We start from the raw sequence: 18,013 nt of genomic DNA, 5'->3' as shown, positions 1-18,013 counted from the left end.
GGTACCAAGTTCTGTGATCTAGGGGGTAGCCATAGACCACTGCATTCCAGGGAACTCTACCATTCCTACGTCTTCCATGTCCTAGAAGCCAAGGCGCTGATGTGCTGTGCCTCATCCCGTGTCCACTGCTGCAGTGTCTTGAAAGCAGGCATGTCATTTCCTTGCTTGGCGACATTGCATTTGTCATTTTAAAGTCACCCCAGTTGTATGTGTGAGTTTGTTTACTGTCTGTCCTCCCCACTACCACACCAGAGCCAAGCTGGCCTTCTTCCCAGCAGGCCTTCAAGGACCTAGAACAATGCCTGGGCCGGAATTGGCACTTGTAAAAATACATGTGGAATGATGCAGAACGATGGATCCGGGAAGACTTCATCAAAACCCGCCCTCTCTGTTCTGGGGGTGACACATTCTCTACCCCTTTTCAGCCCCACACCAGGTGCTCGTCTCCCCAGGGGCTACCCCAAAGACTGAATACCCTCCTGGTGGTAGGTGAGCATCAGCCATCACTGGAAAGGGGTCAGGAGTAGATTGAGGAAAGGGCTGCCTGGTTCAGATTCTAGGGCCCAGCTGGGCCAGAGACCAGGGCCTCCGGGATGTCTGAGGGGTGGAGTGAGCAGCAGTCACTGAGATTCACTCTGACCCACCCTCCTTAGCATGTGGCCTTGTGACCAGCGTGCACACTCACAGTTTAGAGCATAGTGACTTTCTGACCCACATTCCAGCGCAAAGGAATACTGCTATCCTGGTGGGTACTACAGTGCCAGGCACCCCCAAGGGTAACAGACACACCCGGATACCACTATGATATACATGGGGATTGTGGACACAGGCCTGTAGGGACAGACTTCCCGACACAGGCCTACCTATGCAAAAGTGCCAACAACACTCACATCACCACTCAGTACAGTCACATCCATGCTCTGGAGACACTACAGCTTCTGCTTCCTAATGCATCTAAACCCTGGAAATGAACACCCCCCCCCCACACACACACACACCACATGTTTTTATACTTTGGAGCATTGAACAGGAGCTCCAACCCCAATCTCCCTAATATATGGCCCTACCCCTGCTTCACTCCCCCACCCAGGCCCTTGTGGGCCCCCTGAGGAGACTGAATTGCTGAGAAGACCCCTGCAAGGGTGTGGTGACCTCGAGGGCTAGGCAAGAGCTGAGGCAGGCAGGCTGGGCGGGGCAGCCTGAGCTCATCAGATTCCAGCCTGATTCACAGGAGAAGCTGGAGGATGGAGGATGGGACCGGAACTAACCCAGGAGCAAGGGGCTCTGGGGGCCTGAGTGGGCTTTGGATCCAAGTGTCATGGTGGTGGCCCTTCCTGAAGGGTGCCCTCTGGGTGGGACTTAGGCCCCTTAGCTGAGCTGTGGGATGAGACAGTCAGCCCCGCGCTCTAGGCTGGGACTCCCCCCCCCTCCCCCGCCTTCCGCCCCCCCAAACCTTCCCTGGCCTTAGCAGCTGGATGTCTTTAGCTGGGGAGGTGACCTTCACAGTCCATCTTGGATCCTCCAGGCTCAGGCTGGCAGTCTGCTGGTAGACTCTAAAGGTCGGGAAAGGCCAGACTTGTCTGGTCCCATGCATGGGACTGACAGGGTTACAGAGCCATGCTGCCCTGCCAGGCAAAGCCTCTGCCAGGAAGTGAGAAGGCATGGACTGCCTCAGTGCTTGGGATGTTTTCCTGCTTAGACTGAGCCTTTGCTCCTGCCATCCCCATAACTCCCTGTGTCCCCAACTGAGGGATGCTTACAGGAGGTGGGGGGACCAAGCTGCCCAGACCCAGCTGCAGGGTGACAGGAAAAATGGATGGGGGTAGGGTGAGGGCACAGGAAGTGCCTTTCTTGGAACTCTGCACCAAAATAGCCCATTCCATCCCTACTCTGGGTCTAGTGTCCCACGGGGGAGGTGTGTGTCACCAAGGAGACCCTCACTGGGGAGGAGCGTGAACTGACCTCAGTCTGGCTTTTGCTTGCCAGCCCCATCCACCCCCACCACAGCCTGGGCTCCACTTTGAAGTCCCAACGTAAATATCATGTCTGCTCCGGTTCTCCTTCCTGGCCTGGTCACAGACCCCAGACCTGGCTTCCACCCCAGCCAGCCCCCGGGATATAGTGCAAGGAGAGAGGGGGAGGCTAGACCACCCAGGGATGGTGGCAAGACAGAGACACTGCCAAAGAGATGGGGAGAGATGGGAGATGTGGAGCAGAGACAGGAGGGAAGCCAAAGCAAAGAGGCAGACCCCAGACCAACAGGGGACAGTTCTTAGGGCAGGAGATCCCTGAGGGCCAACAGGAGAAATGGAGACCCCAGACATGAAGGAAAAAGAGAGGAATTAGGTGAGAGAGAGGGGAGCAGGGATCCTGGGGGTGGTGAGAGAGCCAGGAAGAAGAGGAGCTGTACAAAGAAGGGAAAGTAAGAGCCTCTGCAGCAAGTTCCAGAGGAGGGGTGTGGCGGAGTTCAGAGAGATGGGACTCCAGTAGCTGGGGGAGGCTGTGGCTCAGACAGTGGGACCAGTCACCTTGTTTACCCAGGCCTGGGGGATGTGTGGTGGGGATGAGGTCCTAGGAGTTGGGACTAAAATTAGAAAAGTCCTTAATGAGCGGGCGGGGCGGGGCGGTGGTGGTGCACACCTTTAATCCCAGCACTCGGGAGGCAGAGCCAGGCGGATCTCTGTGAGTTCGAGGCCAGCCTGGGCTACAGAGCTAGTTCCAGGACAGGCTCCAAAGCTACACAGAGAAACCCTGTCTCAAAGAACCAAAAAAGAAAGGAAGGAAGGAAGAAGAGAAGAAAGAGAGAGGGGGGAAGGAAGGAAGAAGAGAAAGAAAAGTCCTCAACAAGCTGGGCTAAGCTGATCCTCCCTTTGAGCAGAGAGCCCACAGGTGCCCTTGCAGGGGCTTCAGAAGGGTTTGCCTGCACAGCTCAGGCAGGGCTGACCCTTCTAGTCAAGACACAGGTTCCAAGATTTCTTTTCTTGAGGGCAGATGTGGCCAGATGTTCAGGTCAGGCATCTGCTAGGAGAGAGAACTGGGCTCCCAGCTGGACCCAGATTGCATATTCCAAGGAGCTGCTTGCTTCCTTCGCAGCTGTGGGCCCAGGTGTGAACTTGTTGGGACACCCAGCTGTGCACATGTACAACCATGCCAAGGCTGTGCAAATCCATGTGTGTGCACATGCCCATGCACATAAACACATTGTCCTGTGTCCACATACACACAAGGTCTTCACTGACAAAGGCCCTGCTCTACTCTCAGCTACCCCCAGCTGTCAGAATTCTTTGGCTTCTGGGATGCTGAGGAGGGCCAACACCCCTTCTTCCCAGTTCAAGTTCTCCAAACCTCTGTCTCCCACCCATCCTGTCCCCAGCAGCATGACCCCCTCCCTGCAGGGCTCTCCTGCCAGAAGCACAAAGGGCGTGGCCCCAACAATGGGGAGGGGAGGAGGTCACAAATGTACCCTTCCCTCCACCACCGCTGCCCAGGGTAATCCTCTCCCACCCACCCACCTTGGCTCCCACCCAAGACTGAGTGCCTCCCGCCTTCTTTCAGCCCTTCCTCCTGACAGCCTGAGAGCTGGGGTGGTTTGAGAAGAGTTTAGACAGGGACTGAGGTGGGGGTGGGGACAGAAGAGAGAGAGGGAAGGAGGTGATTTGTACACAAAGCAATGTGCTGGCTCAGCGGGCCAGCATGCCAAGGCTCTTCAGGATGCCTGCCGGGGTGGGGGGACGCCCCCCAATCTCACCCAATCCCCCACCCAGCTGTTGCATGGGGCCCCTCTCTGGGCCAGCCATTCTTTAAGCCACCTTCCCCCTTCCCCTCTGGGCCTACACATTGCATCCCAAACCCTTTTGCTTTTCCTGGACAAGTTTTCCTGAGAATATGAGCTTCTGTTTCCAGGCTCCTCTTATGCAGAGTGTCTCCCTTATGGACTGTTATCACGGCAAGAAGACCTGGCCTTCTGGCTACCACTGTGAACAGAATCTGAGGTGGTACACCCTGCCACCCACCCCAGTCCAGTCAGGAAGATACCCTGGCCTCAGGCCCCAGTAGAGAACACAGCTGTGTGTGGGGACCCATCCCATCTGTTCCGTGCAGTCTTGGACTGTCTTCCTACAGAGATGTAGAGATCCATTCCCAGCATGCCCCTCATGAGGGTGGCTGCCAGTGATAACTCAGGCAGCCTTTTTTTCCGGGGGAGGGGGGGTGTTTCGAGACAGGGTTTGTCTGTGTAAGAATCCTGGCTGTCCTGGAACTCGTTTTGTAGACCAGGCTGGCCTCAAACTCACTGAGAACTGCCTACCTCTGCCTCCCAAATGCTGGGATTAAAGGTGTGCGCCACCACCGCCTGGCCAGGCAGCCTTTATTATACCCTGTATATATCCTTTGCTTATATCCTGTATCTACCCATGCATCTAAACATTTATAAACCAATTTATAAACCAATTTATAAACCATTTATAAACCAATTACAGGTGAATGCCTGTAATTCCAGCACTTGGTGGTGAAGGCAGAGAGATACAAAATTCAAGGTCCTCCTTGGTTACATAATAAGTTTGAGGCTAGCCTGGGCTGGAGGCAGAGGCAGGTGGATCTCTGTGAGTTTGAGGCCAGCCTGGGCTACAGAGCGAGTTCCAGGACAAGCTCCAAAGCTACACAGAGAAACCCTGTCTCAAAAAACCAAAAAAAAAAAAAAAAAATCTACTGCCTGTCCACCTGTCCACTTACATACATACATACACCGGTCTGTCCATCCATCCATTCACCCAAGTCTCCCTCCCTCTTTACCATCCTTGCTTCTGTGCGTTCATTCATACAGCCGTGTGTGTCAGCCCATGTACCTGTCATCTATCTGTGTTTCCACCCACGTACAGACCCATGTGTATGTCTGTCCATCATCTGCCTGTGCATCCAGCCATCCTCCCAAGTGTCTGTATATCTATCCATCATTCACCTATGCTTCCATTCACAAATCCACCCACATGAGCTTTAATGACTTGTCACATCAGTTAGCATCTTCTCTGCACAGTGGGTGAATCAATATGAATCACACTCGACCAGAACAGCAGAAGAAAACTCAAGCCCACCCCCCGCTCTAGCTCCCGATCTCCAGATCCTTGGGTGTTCACTGTATTCCCCATTCGAACTAGGAAAGAAAGATCTTAGGCAATCTCCACCCCACTTACCCCAACCTGGAGGAAGGCTGGACACCTAAGCATGTTTCCAACTCTTATTTTTGATCCACCAAACCTTTATGTTTGTTGAAGCCAGAGGTGAGCCCTTGTCCACCTCCAGCCCCTTCTCCCGCCTTGGCTTCCCTCCACTTAGAAGTAGGCCTAGCTAGGACATCTGGAAGTTGGCCTTTGACCTCCTTCCTTCTACTTCCTTCACCCCACTGAAACTGGGTTCCTGACCTCTGATCTGACCCACCCACTTGCCAGACATCCTAGAGCCTTTTCTCAGACGCCCAGCACTGGCCATTGCCCGAAGCATGACTGGGCTCACCACACCCTTGGACCAAGCTCAGAACCGCCCCCAAGGAACCTCCAGAGGCTGCCTCCCCCAGCCCGGCCCGCCCTGTAGTCCAGCTCTCCAGCCAGCTCCTTCCCTTTCCCAGATGATTGCAACAGTCTCCTAACTGGTCCCTGGCCTTGGGTCCCCTCCACCCATCATCCACCAACCACGGAGTTCCCTCTCCGTGACTGTTCCCATGGCATCCACAGTGGAGCTCCAGCTCTCAGGGGTAGCTTCAAAGCCTCCCAAACCAGGCCTCTCCTCCTTGCCTGATAGTCTTTCTCTACTCCTCACCATCCCCCCCCTCTCCAGGCCAGGCAAGGAGGTCCTTTGCATCCTCCAAACCCGTCTGAGCTCTAGCCCCAGAGCTCAGGCTTCTGCCCAGGCCATCTTCCTGGTGTCCTACCTCTCAAACTCTGCTCAGAAAAATACCACAGGTGCTGCTGCAGGAAGACAAGCAGAAAGAGAATCAGGAGCCCTGGGGTCCAGTCTGAGCCCTGCCACTAACTCCCTCTAAGACTCTCAAAGCCTCAATTTCCCCATCTACAAAAAGACAAGCACACCGCCAGGAATGTCCCACTTCAAAAGGTAGCTAGCAAGTGTGGAGAGCAAGTAAGTAGGCTTTGGATCCAGGTAAATCCAGCTTCCCAATGGCAGGTTCTTCACTTTTCTGTGTTCAGTCAGTCACTCAGCAAGACCCCAACACCACAACCTTTTCATTTATTTATTTATTTAGGGTTTTTTTTTTGAGACAAGGTTTCTTTTCTCTTTCTCTTTTTCTTTCTTTCTTTCTTTCTTTCTTTCTTTCTTTCTTTCTTTCTTTCTTTCTCTCTCTCTTCTTTCTTTTTCTGAGACAGGGTTTCTCTGTCCTGGAACTCTCTCTGTAGACCAGGCTGCCCTTGAACTCAGAGATCCACCTGCCTCTGCCACCCGAGTGCTGGGATTAAAGGTATGCGCCGCCGCCTCCACCACCACCACCACCACCACCACCACCACCACCACCACCACCAGGCTTCATCTTGGATTTCTAATCTTCTGCCTCCACTTCTGAATCAATTTCAGGCATGTACTACCACCCCTAATAACAAATTCTTACTAATCAAGTCTCTGGGCTGGAGCTTTCCAGGCTCTGCGGCACAGTAGGGTATACTCTAAGTCTACTGCCATGGAGCTCACAGCCTCCCAGGACAGAGGCTCGCCACTGGTCACGTGATATTTGGCAATGTCTGGAGATCCATTTTTGTTGTCCCAACTGTAAGAATGCTATTCACATTGGGGTCAAAGCCAGGGCACAGAACAAACCACTTGTAACTATTATCTAGCCCCGAGTATCCATAATGCCAGCCACGGGGCAGGGGGTTGGGGGGGATTCTGGCTGGATTTCAGGTCATAAGAGAGTTAACAATGAAGCATATACCACAACAGAGAGCAATCAGTGAGGGGTGGGAGGTAGAGGGAGCCAGAGAGAGAAGAGTTGTGCGAGGATTTGGGTCAGGGTCTCTGCTGACTCAACTGAGTCCTGAGAAAGTAAAGGTAGAGAGAGCATTTGGATGTTGCAGGAAGTATGCTCCAGGGAGGGGAGAATGTGGAATCAAAGGTCCTAAGCTCATGACAGTACCTGCCTGGTGGGTCTAAGGCCAGACAGACAACAGAGTGGCTAGGACAGACAGAGGGACGGGGGGAGTAAGAGGGACGGGGAGGACTGAGCAGTTTGGAGACAGATCACATGGCAGGGACTTTGGCTACCTCTGAGTGAGACATGGGCCCTGGAGGGTTGTGAGCAGAGGCTGCAACAAGCCAAGGTTTTTTTGTTTTGTTTTGTTTTGTTTTGATGTGTGTATGTGTGTAAGGTTGTTTTATTTTACTTTATGCATATCAGTGTTTTTCCTGCATACACTGTGTGCTCCATGTGTGCCTGGAAGAGGTCAGAAGGGGCATCAGATCGCCTGGCACTGGAGTTACCAATGGTTGTGAGCCTCCATGTGGGTGATGGGAACCAAGCCCCGGCCCTTTGCAAAAGCAGCAACAGCTCTTAACCACTCAACCAGCTCTCCAGCCCTCTCGTTTTTTAAAGGCTATCCCCAGAAGGGTGGAAAGGAGGGGAGAAGAGGGGAAGGAGAGAGAGAGAGAGAGAGAGAGAGAGAGAGAGAGAGAGAGAGAGAGAAGAGAATTACAAGGCTCTAGACAGGAAATGAAGAAAAATGACTGGGGTGGACGGGAAGAAAAGGTGGTGCTGTGAAGTGGTCACACTCTTGATGCAGTTTTGAAAATGATGCTAACAGGATTTGCTGAGATCCTGGACAAGGGGTGTGGGAGAAAGAGGAGTGAAGGATGAGCTCAAGGTTTGGCTCCTGCACCAATGGAAGGATGAACTTTGCTCTCCTGAGAAGGGGAGTAACCCTGCATGCTTTGAGCATAAGACTTACACATAAGACGAGTGCTGTATAAACAGTGGTTCTCACAGACCAGCTGCGTCCGCAGCGCCAACTTGGGCACTATGAGGTAGTGAGTGAAAGCAGTTTTGGCCCCCACTGGCATCTAGATTTGCTCAGATGACTACTGAACATTTGTCTTGTGTTCTGCAGTTGACAAAACACATTTGCAAATAGGGAGTGCTGTGACACAATAGTCCTGCTGAGCTGAAAGGCCTGGACACATTGATTCCCATACTGTAGATGGGAAAAAAATGGAAGCTGGGCATGGTGGCCCACACCCGTAGCCTGATCCTGCTGCACAATGAGACCTGAGCCCAACAGAAGGGAAGAGAGGAAAGGAAAAGAAAGGAAGGGAGGGAAGAGAAAGTGAAATAAACAGAGAGAGGAGAAAAGAGCCTTTGTGTGTCACACACAATCTCAGCAGAGGCAAGTGGATCTCCATGAGTTCCAGGCCAGCCAGAGCTACACAGTGAGAACCAGTCTTTAAAACAAGAACCCAAACAAACAAAATAGCAACAAAGTGAGGGTTGGGTGGGGTGGAGCAATGGGGGCTCAGAGAGTCTTCAACTCACACAGCTCTCTCGGCAGCAGTGATGGCATCGGGACCAGGGCAGGGCCCCAAAGAACAAATCTTCTCTCTCATCCATGGCTCAAGAGGTCTTTAGTGCCAGGAATCCAACCAGGCATCACTCTGCCACTAAGCCACACAAGCTGGCTCAAAAATCTGCTAAAAATATAAAGCATAATGTGTTAAAACCAGGCACGAGGAGCTAGGCAGAGCAGGCGTTCAAGGTCATCCTTGATTACATAGTGAGTGAGTTTCGGCTCAGTCTAGGCTACATGAGATCTTGCCTCAAAAATCACAAGCAAGGGTCGAGAAAGAAGGCTCAGCAGCTAAGAGCATTGGCTGCTCTTGCAGAGGACCCAAGTTTGGTTCCCAGCACCCACATGGTGGTTGACAACTACCTGTAACTCCAGTTCCAGGGAATTTGATGCCCTCTTCTGACTTCTGAGGGCACCAGGCTTCTACATGGTACACATGCATACATGCAGCAAAACATTCATAAACAGAAAATAAAATTCAAAATATCAAAATAAAAAACAAGAGTATAAAAGGATTAGCTGGTGTTGGGTGACTGCAGTACCAGCTATTCAGAACCCAGGAGTTTGGGGCCAGCCTTGGCAACATAGCAAAATCCATCTCTTAAAAAAATAATAAGCCAGGCGGTGGTGGCGCACGCCTTTAATCCCAGCACTCGGGAGGCAGAGCCAGGCGGATCTCTGTAAGTTCAAGGCCAGCCTGGGCTACCAAGTGAGTTCCAGGAAAAGGCGCAAAGCTACACAGAGAAACCCTGTCTCGAAAAACCAAAAAAAAAAAAATAATAATAAATAAATAAATAAATAAATAAATAAATAAATAAATAGCCAGGCAGTGGTGGTGCATGTCTTTAATCCTAGCACTTGGAAAGCAGAGGTAGGATCTCTGAGTTTGAGGCCATCCTGGTCTACAGAGCAAGTTCCAGGACAGCCAGGGCTACACAGAGAAACCTTGTCTCAAAAAATCAAAAAAACAAAACAAAACAAAAAAGTAATAATGAAAAAATAACAATAGTAAATAAAAAGTAAATAGAAAATGCAGGGGTCAATCCTTCAGACAGATTCCCAGGGTCCATCCTGGGTGCCTGGCCCAGTGCACAAACCTCCAGAGGCTTCCAGGAATGTCGGGAAGAGGACCCTGGCCAGCCTATGCAGCAGGCCCTGGGAGTGGTGATGCCTGTGTCACACACACACACATGCCTATCCCATTGTGTACCCCATGCCCATACATGGCCTTACACAGGTCCCCTCAGAAGCAGCCCTGCTCACCCTGTGTATAGCCCAACCTCCACTCAGCCCAGAATCCTGCACCCTGCCCTCCTGCAGCAGGAGCCCAGCGAGGCATTTCCTGTTTGGGGGCTGCCTCCTCCCCCTCTAAGTCCAGGTTCCCAGGGCCCCTGACTGAGCCAGGGTAAGGGGAGGGCAGCCCTTGGCCTCCTCCTCACTCCCTAACCCCTAATGCTGGTCTTGCTGGAGCCAGAAAACTTGCGAGTGAAATAAGCTGAGCAAAGGGCCTCATCAAATACACGTCTGGTTGAGGTTGTCCACACGGGGGTTATCAAGTTGATTCTCACGTAGGGCCTGGCAGGAATGGGAGGAGCTTCATAGGTTAGATTGTGTAGCTCGCCACATCATCCTTGCCTGTCTACCTAAGGGCATAGCGTGTCAGGAGGACTGCGTGTGTGAGGCTAGGGTTTAGCCGCCTGAGACAGACAGACAGATAGGGGTGTCAGAGAGGATGCTCTTGGCAGGAGTTGGAAGAGCAGTCTGCACACATACACATGGTGGGAAAGGGCTGGCCTGAGCATGTCGTTGAGCTGGGAGTGCAGCCACGTACTGGTACTGGTGAATCCAGGTTCGGGCCTCCTTGAGTCTCTCAGGAAGACAACTTCACCCCAGCTGCCTCAGCTGCAGCCTCTGCTGAAGTTTCAGAGGGTTGACCAGGGATGCCTCTCAGACAGGCAGTTCCCCTCTTCCCTGACTCTCAGCTCTGTAAGGCCTGAGGTAGCCCATTAGTTAGCTGCACCTCCTCCCCTCCTCTGCCCTTCGCCTCTCACCCCAGAACCCCCCACCCCACTGCTTCCTGCTCCAACAGCCCCCGGGGAGCTAGCAGGGGAGCTGGCAGCCGCCCCAGCCCACTCCTTACAAGGCGTGAGTCCGCAGGGCCCGCCCCCGGCCCTCCCGCCGGAGGCCTTGATCCCTCCCTCTGTCAAGAGCAGCGGCGGGCCGGGGCCGGGCCAGTCGGGGGGCGTCGCGATGCTGCTGCGCCTGCTGCTGGCCTGGGCGGCCGCTGTGCCCACACTGGGCCAGGCCCCCTGGACACCCGAGCCCCGAGCCGTCTGCGGCCCGGGCAGTTGCTATGCACTCTTCCCCCGGCGCCGCACCTTCCTGGAAGCTTGGCGGGCGTGCCGGGAGTTGGGGGGTAACCTGGCCACGCCGCGGACCCCGGAGGAGGCCAGGCGTGTGGACAGCCTGGTGGGCGTCGGACCGGCCAGCGGGCTGCTGTGGATTGGGCTGCAGCGGCAGGCTCGACAATGCCAGCCTCAGCGCCCACTGCGGGGCTTCATATGGACCACGGGAGACCAGGACACCGCCTTCACCAACTGGGCCCAGCCGGCTACGGAAGGACCCTGCCCGGCCCAGCGCTGTGCCGCCCTTGAGGCCAGTGGAGAGCATCGCTGGCTGGAAGGCTCATGTACACTGGCTGTCGATGGCTACCTCTGCCAGTTTGGTTTTGAAGGTGCCTGCCCTGCCTTGCCGGTTGAGGTGGGCCAAGCCGGCCCCGCTGTCTACACCACGCCCTTCCACCTGGTCTCCAGCGAGTTCGAGTGGCTACCCTTTGGCTCCGTGGCAGCCGTGCAGTGCCAGGCTGGCAGGGGAGCCTCCCTGCTGTGCGTGAAACAACCTTCAGGTGACGTTGGCTGGTCCCAGGCTGGCCCGCTGTGCCCAGGGACTGGCTGTGGTCCTGACAATGGGGGCTGCGAACACGAGTGTGTGGAAGAGGTGGATGGTGGTGTGTCCTGCCGCTGCAGCGAAGGCTTTCGTCTAGCCGCAGATGGGCACAGTTGTGAAGACCCCTGTGCCCAGGCCCCCTGTGAGCAGCAGTGTGAGCCCGGTGGGCCACAAGGCTACAGCTGCCACTGTCGCCTGGGCTTCCGGCCAGCTGAGGATGAGCCACACCGCTGCGTGGACACGGATGAGTGCCAGATTGCTGGAGTGTGCCAGCAGATGTGTGTCAACTATGTTGGTGGCTTTGAATGCTATTGCAGTGAAGGTCATGAGCTTGAGGCAGATGGTATCAGTTGCAGCCCTGCAGGAGCCATGGGGGCCCAGGCTTCCCAGGACCTCAGAGATGAGTTGCTGGATGATGAAGAAGAAGGCGAGGATGAAGAGGAGGCCTGGGAGGTCTTCGATGGCACCTGGACAGAGGAGCAGAGGGTCCTGTGGATGGCACCTACACAACCGCCTGACTTTGGCCTGGCCTACAGGCCTAATTTCCCACAGGATGGAGAGCCTCAGAGATTACACCTGGACCCTACCTGGCCACCCCCACTCAGTGCCCCCAGGGGCCCCTACCACTCCTCAGTGGTCTCTGCCACCCGGCCCATGGTGATCTCTGCCATGAAACCCACACTACCTTCTGCCCACAAGACCTCTGTTATTTCGGCCACACATCCCCCTCTGAGGCCTGTCCATCCGCCTGCCATGGTCCCTGCCACGCCTCCAGCTGTGCTCCCTGATCACCAAATCCCCAAAATCAAGGCCAATTATCCAGACCTGCCTTTTGGCTACAAGCCTGGGATTATCTCAGCCACTCACCCAGCACGGCCTCCTGCTTACCAGCCCCCCACTACCTCAACCAAGTATCCCCAAATATTCCCTCCCCACCAGTCCCCTATGTCTCCAGACACCCACACTGTCACTTATTTGCCTCCAATTCCACCTAACCTTGACCTTGGGGATACCGCTTCCAAAGCCCATCAACACCCCCTGGTCCCAGATGTTCCAGGCATCAGAACCCAGGCTCCCCAGCTTTCTGTCTCAGCTGCCCAGCCCTCTCTACCCAGCCACTCAGGGTCCTCTGCCCACGAAGCCCCTGTGCCTGCTGCTACCCATCCTCCAGCCCTCCCTTCTCCCCTCCCCTCGCAGAGCCCCATTAACCAGACCTCAACTATCACCTCTTTACGCCCTTATTCGAGAGCCCCTCTAGTCCCAAGGGAAGGAGTTCCCAGTCCCAAATTGGTGCCATGGCTGCCCTCAGTGCCCCCTACAGCAGCACCAACAGCCTTGGCAGAGGCGGGTCTTGCAGGCCAAAGCCAGAGAGATGACCGGTGGCTGCTGGTGGCACTCCTAGTACCAACATGTGTCTTCTTGGTGGTCCTGCTTGCACTGGGCATCGTGTACTGCACCCGCTGTGGCCCCCATGCTCCCAACAAGCGCATCACTGACTGCTATCGCTGGGTCACACAAGCTGGGAACAAGAGCCCAACAGAACCCATGCCCCCCAGAGGCAGCCTTACAGGGGTACAGACCTGCAGAACCAGTGTGTGATGGGGTCCAGATACCCCTTGTGGGGTAGGAGGACGGGACTTGCTTTGGACACATGGATGAAACCCCACCAGGGACTTATGGGGGCTGCCCAGCTGGACAGAAGGGGTTCTGCTCCTTGGGCCCAGCATTCATGGCAAAGGACACACCAAGGCCTCCTCCAGGACCTCAAGGGGTGGGTGCTGGGATCATCTCCAATAAATGGGGTGCCAACCTCACCCAAAACTCCTGACCCCCTCTGATGCCTGAGGGAAGGGTCTGGGAGGACTTGTGGGAGGGAAAATGGAGCTTCCTTCCATTTATCTAGGTGAGGTAAGAATTCTTTAAGAGGAGGTGTGCTTCAGAATTTTCAGTGGAACAAGCTGAGAGAGGGCTGAGCCTTGCTGTCACACAGCAAGCCCAGAAATCTGGGGGTTTGGCAGGGAAGAAAGTTCACATTTGTTTCTTCTTTTATTAAAATGCAAAGAAAATCAGGGGAAGGTCTTGACATAAGGGTCTCTGATGAACTGGAGTCCAACTGGGGTTTGGGAGTCACAGGTAGGATGGGGTTGGAGATTCAGGGGAAAGAGGAGTCTCCAGTGGTTGGCACTTCTGAACTTTCTTCTGAACATTCTTTCCATCGTCATAGGCTGCCCAGATGGGTGGGGGGAATCAGGGTCACCCAAGGATGCTACCCCCCTAGGTGGTAGGTACTCCTCCTTCATAGGAGGTAGTAGGGGAGGAGGTGGAAATAGGTGCCCGGGAGGCTGGGATGGAGAAAGCCCAGTTCTAGTTCCCGGGGCCCACTTAGAAACAAGACTTTCCCATTAGAGGCCACACTTTACTCTCCACCCTGACCCTAGCTTGAGCGAAGGCCCAGGATATTTAGGGCTGGTGTCCTAAGAACCGAGGAACTGGCTGGTCAATGATCACCGAGTGTGGGATAACCTCCCCCTCATCTTCGGTTGATTGTCCTTGGGGGGAAGGGATGGGACCTGGGAGAGCGAGGCGCCGGTTCCACCACCTCTATAATTTTTCAGCTCAGCCCTCTCGGGGCCTCTAATTAGGGCTGGGCAAAGCCGCACCCCCACCCAGGCAGGTGCGGAGGGGTGGCCCTGCGCCCTTTCCCTACCCCAAACCCCTATGCCACATTCTCGCCCAAGGACTGTACCTCAGGAGACCAGGAGAGCTAGCGAGTGCGGAGCTGGGGACCAACTGGGAGTGGGGGTTAGCAGAGGGGGCGGAGGGAACGCATGGCCCGGGTAGCCACTCTCACGTTCCCCTAACTCAAACCAGACGCCCCTGCCAGATCCTTCCCAGCTTTAACCTCGGAGACGTAGTCGAGGGGGCGGGGGGGATGGTAGTGGTTGATGGATGGAATTGAGGGAGGTCGCCTGGTTTTCCAGAAAGCCTGGGTCTGAGGGGATGCAGGTATCACTTATGGAATGACATCGTCTGCTGGGACAGAGGCCTGAAGCTCCTTCCCGTGACCCCTGGCAGAGGGTCGACAGCACCCTGAGGGAAAGAAAGAGTTAAATGCGCTGCAGTCCGCGGGAGGATGGGTGTAGGGAAGGGGGCCCAGAGCCGGCTCTTTGTCATCTAGTAATGAGCACCAGATGCGGAGCTGCGTGCGGGCCTAAACAGACGGCCTCCCAGGGCAGAGCCCCGGCCTGCGCCCAGACCCAGGCTCCGCCTCGGTCGAAAGCTGAGTCCCAGGCTCCGCCCATTAACTCCCAGGCTGCGCTTCACCTCTCCCGGGGGGAGGATGCTTTGGTTATCAGCCCCGCCCCTCCGATCTACGAGCCACACCCCTTGGGAGGGAAGAAAACTCTCCAGAGGCCCCGCCCTCCAAAGCCATAGCCTCGCCCCTTGCCAGCTCAAAGATGCCTTCAGAACTGTTGCCGGCCCCTCTGCCCTATCTGCTCCGCCAGGGCCCCGCCCAAAAGCGGCAAGCCGTGTCTCCACATCAGGGCAGAAGCGGAAACAAGAGGAGTTTATAAATCCTTTCTTCCCCGAGGTATGAACTCCGCCCAGAATCTGCACATTCTCACGCAGTTATGTGCCTCGTCCCTTCACAAAGTCTAGGACCCTTCAGGAAATCCCGCTGAAATGCAAACTCTGTTCGGAAGAGACGAAAGCAAACTCCGCCCTCCAGGGAACGGAGTTGCCCTCGAACTCTTCTTCAGAGCTCATGCCAGCGGAACTCCCTCCAGGTAACAGAACCTATCCTCTGCCCAGCCCTATGAAGGATGCACAGAAGCCACGCCTCTTAATAATGCCTTTAAATCGGGTCCACCCAAGGACGCCCTTTAACGGCTGTAAGATAGGGCTCAACGGATAGACTCCTGCTGTCAGTCCAGACGGCCTGTGTTCCATCCCTGGGACCCATATGGTGGAAGGAAAGAACAGACTCCCGCAACTTATCCTGTTGACCTCCACGGGCCCACTATCCCCAGTACAACACACACAAAATAAAAAAATTGAAAAAGCATGTGCCTTCTCGCAAACCAAGCGGTGGCGGCACAGGCCTTTAACTCCAGCTCTCCGGAGTAGAGGCAGACGAATATCTGTGAGTTCGAGGCCAGCCTGATCCAAAAAGCGAGTTCCAGGACAGCCAGGGCTATTACACAGAGAAACCCTGACTCGATCAATCAATCAATCAATCAATAGATGGAGAAATAAAATAATAATAATAATAATAATAATAATAATAATAAAAAGGCAGAGAAACCCTGCCTCAATAAATAAATAGATAAATAAATAGATGGAGAAATATAATAATAATAATAATAATAATAATAATAATAATAATAATAATAATAAAAAGGCCCTTCTCCAGACTCCCCAGAACTACCGCCCACTCAGGGAAAGAAACCCTACCTGTCCCCTTATGCTCCGCCTCCCGCTTGTGGATAGCCCCTTCCATATCTAGGCCCCACCTCTCTGGATGCAAAATACACTCGACACACACACACACACACACACACACACACACACACGCGCGCGCACACAGGCATACACACACAGGCACACACACACACACACACACACGCGCGCGCGTGCGCGCGCACTCCAATCCTCTTATCTCTCTATTCACAGTGTCTCTGATCCCATCCCTTGGAATCCTTTCTCTTACCTACCATAAGAGTCCAGCAGGGTCAATGAGTGACCATTTAGCGCCACCTGGCTTTGGCACCACAGACTTGCAAGCCCCTGGGAGATTCTCCTAAAAAGCATTCTAATTGTTCAATAATTACTCGATTTGTTTGTGCTACTTAAATATCCACCGATTCCCCTGACCCACAAGACAATCTTCCTTATGTTTGAGGTTCTGGGTACTTCGCCCAAGGTCAAGCCACCCTATCAAGTGGCCCTGAAAATCTTTAAATTTGGCTGGTGGGACTCTAGTTGTCCCTCCACATAATCCTGTTATCAGAGGTGAAAGCACACCTTCCTTCTCACCTGGGAGCCCAAAATCTTTGAAACTGGGCTCTGATCGCTCCAGCAAGTGCTCTGAAGTGTGGGTATTTGCTGTCTCTAGGGTGTGGTTTTGGCTCCAAAGCCCTGTTTGGAAGCTGGAGGAGGTAGTTTTTTAGGGAAGTGTTGACATCAGTCAGAATCTCAGGGCAGACTTCTCTCAGCCTAAACACGACCTAAAAATACTTTCCACCCACTCCTTCAGGAGAGCATGTTTTAGAGGGCAGAAGTCCACAGGGTTCCATACACCGGTTTCAAGTATCACTAGGGCTGGCTGCAAGCAGGGGAGGAACCATCATCACCTAGAAAGCTTCTGCAGGGCACCCTTTCCCAACATGCTTTGGGTAGTGGTGAAGTCTAAGTGCTCAGTAGTCCCACAGGCCCCCTGGGACAACTTCATGCCCGCAGTGCCTTACCTGGAAGAGGAGGGGCTTTTCTGCCCAGGCCTAGTCCAAGACACGCCTGACTCAACTGAACACTAGAGAACATCCATAATCTAGATGCCGCTCCTTTTTTCTTTTCTTTTCTTTTTTGAGACAGGGTTTCTCTGTGTAGCCCTGGTTGTCCTGGAACTCGCTCTGTCGACCAGGCTGGCCTGGAACTCACAGAGATCTGTGTGCCTCCTGAGCACTGGGATTGAAGGTGTGCACACCACTGCCTGGCTTTTGATGCCGTTCTTGTTACCACCTGACAGATAGGAAAGCTGAAGGCATTGCTTGAGTTAGGGACCAAAGCAGAAACAGAAGGGCAGATCCAAGACCCTGTCTGTAGCTAGAGTTTTCCTGCCTGGCCCACGGTCAGGACAAATCTCTCTCACCCGCCAGTCCCACAGATGCTCAGACCCGACCAAGTAAACACAGAGACTTATATTGGTTACAAACTGTATGGCTGTGGCAGGCTTCTTGCTAACTGTTCTTACAGCTTAAATTAATCCATTTCCATTAATCTATACCTTGCCACATGGCTCGTGGCTTACCGGCATCTTCACATGCTGCTTGTCACCATGGTGGCTGGCAGTGTCTCTCTGACTCAGCCTTCCACTTCCCAGCTTTATTCTCCTCCTTGTCCCGCCTATACTTCCTGCCTGGCCAATGGCCAGTCAGTGTTTTATTTATTGACCAATCAGCAACACATTTGCCATACAGAACATCCCACAGCACCTGTCATCTTTAAAAGAATTTTTTTACATTTATCTATCTATCTGTCTATCTATCTATCTATCTATCTATCTATCTATCTATCTATCTATTTGCTGTGTATGTGGGGTGTGATCATATTAAAAATGCAGAGGTCGGAGGACAACTTTGGGAGTGAGTTCAGGTCATCAGGTTTGGTGGCGAGTGCCTCTATTGAGCCATCTTGCTGGCCCAGAGCCCCACAGCTGAGTCTGGGCAGATCAGACAGCCCTATCTCTAAATTAGAAAAATACCTACCTCTGAGAGAAAGGGAGGGCCTACAGA

General features: G+C 53.8%; 1 protein-coding gene across 1 annotated transcript; it reads left to right on the top strand.

Moving 5' to 3' along the window:
- Positions 1–9,436: 9,436 nt before the first annotated feature.
- On the top strand, positions 9,437–13,570 carry Cd248 (CD248 molecule). The gene has a single exon (XM_052761027.1). The coding sequence runs from the start codon at positions 10,806–10,808 to the stop codon at positions 13,098–13,100; it is 2,295 nt and encodes a 764-aa protein (XP_052616987.1). The 5' UTR covers positions 9,437–10,805; the 3' UTR covers positions 13,101–13,570.
- Positions 13,571–18,013: the final 4,443 nt, after the last annotated feature.

This window comes from Peromyscus californicus, unplaced genomic scaffold, assembly GCF_007827085.1.
Source record: "Peromyscus californicus insignis strain IS unplaced genomic scaffold, ASM782708v3 Scaffold_4__1_contigs__length_199733344, whole genome shotgun sequence".
Lineage (NCBI taxonomy): Eukaryota > Metazoa > Chordata > Mammalia > Rodentia > Cricetidae > Peromyscus > Peromyscus californicus.
Note: the sequence above shows the minus strand (reverse complement) of the source record. Positions and strands in the feature narration are given on the sequence as shown.

Excerpts from the sequence above, each read along its gene's own strand:
- Cd248 (XM_052761027.1), top strand. The coding sequence starts at position 10,806 with ATGCTGCTGCGCCTGCTGCTGGCCTGGGCGGCCGCTGTGCCCACACTG.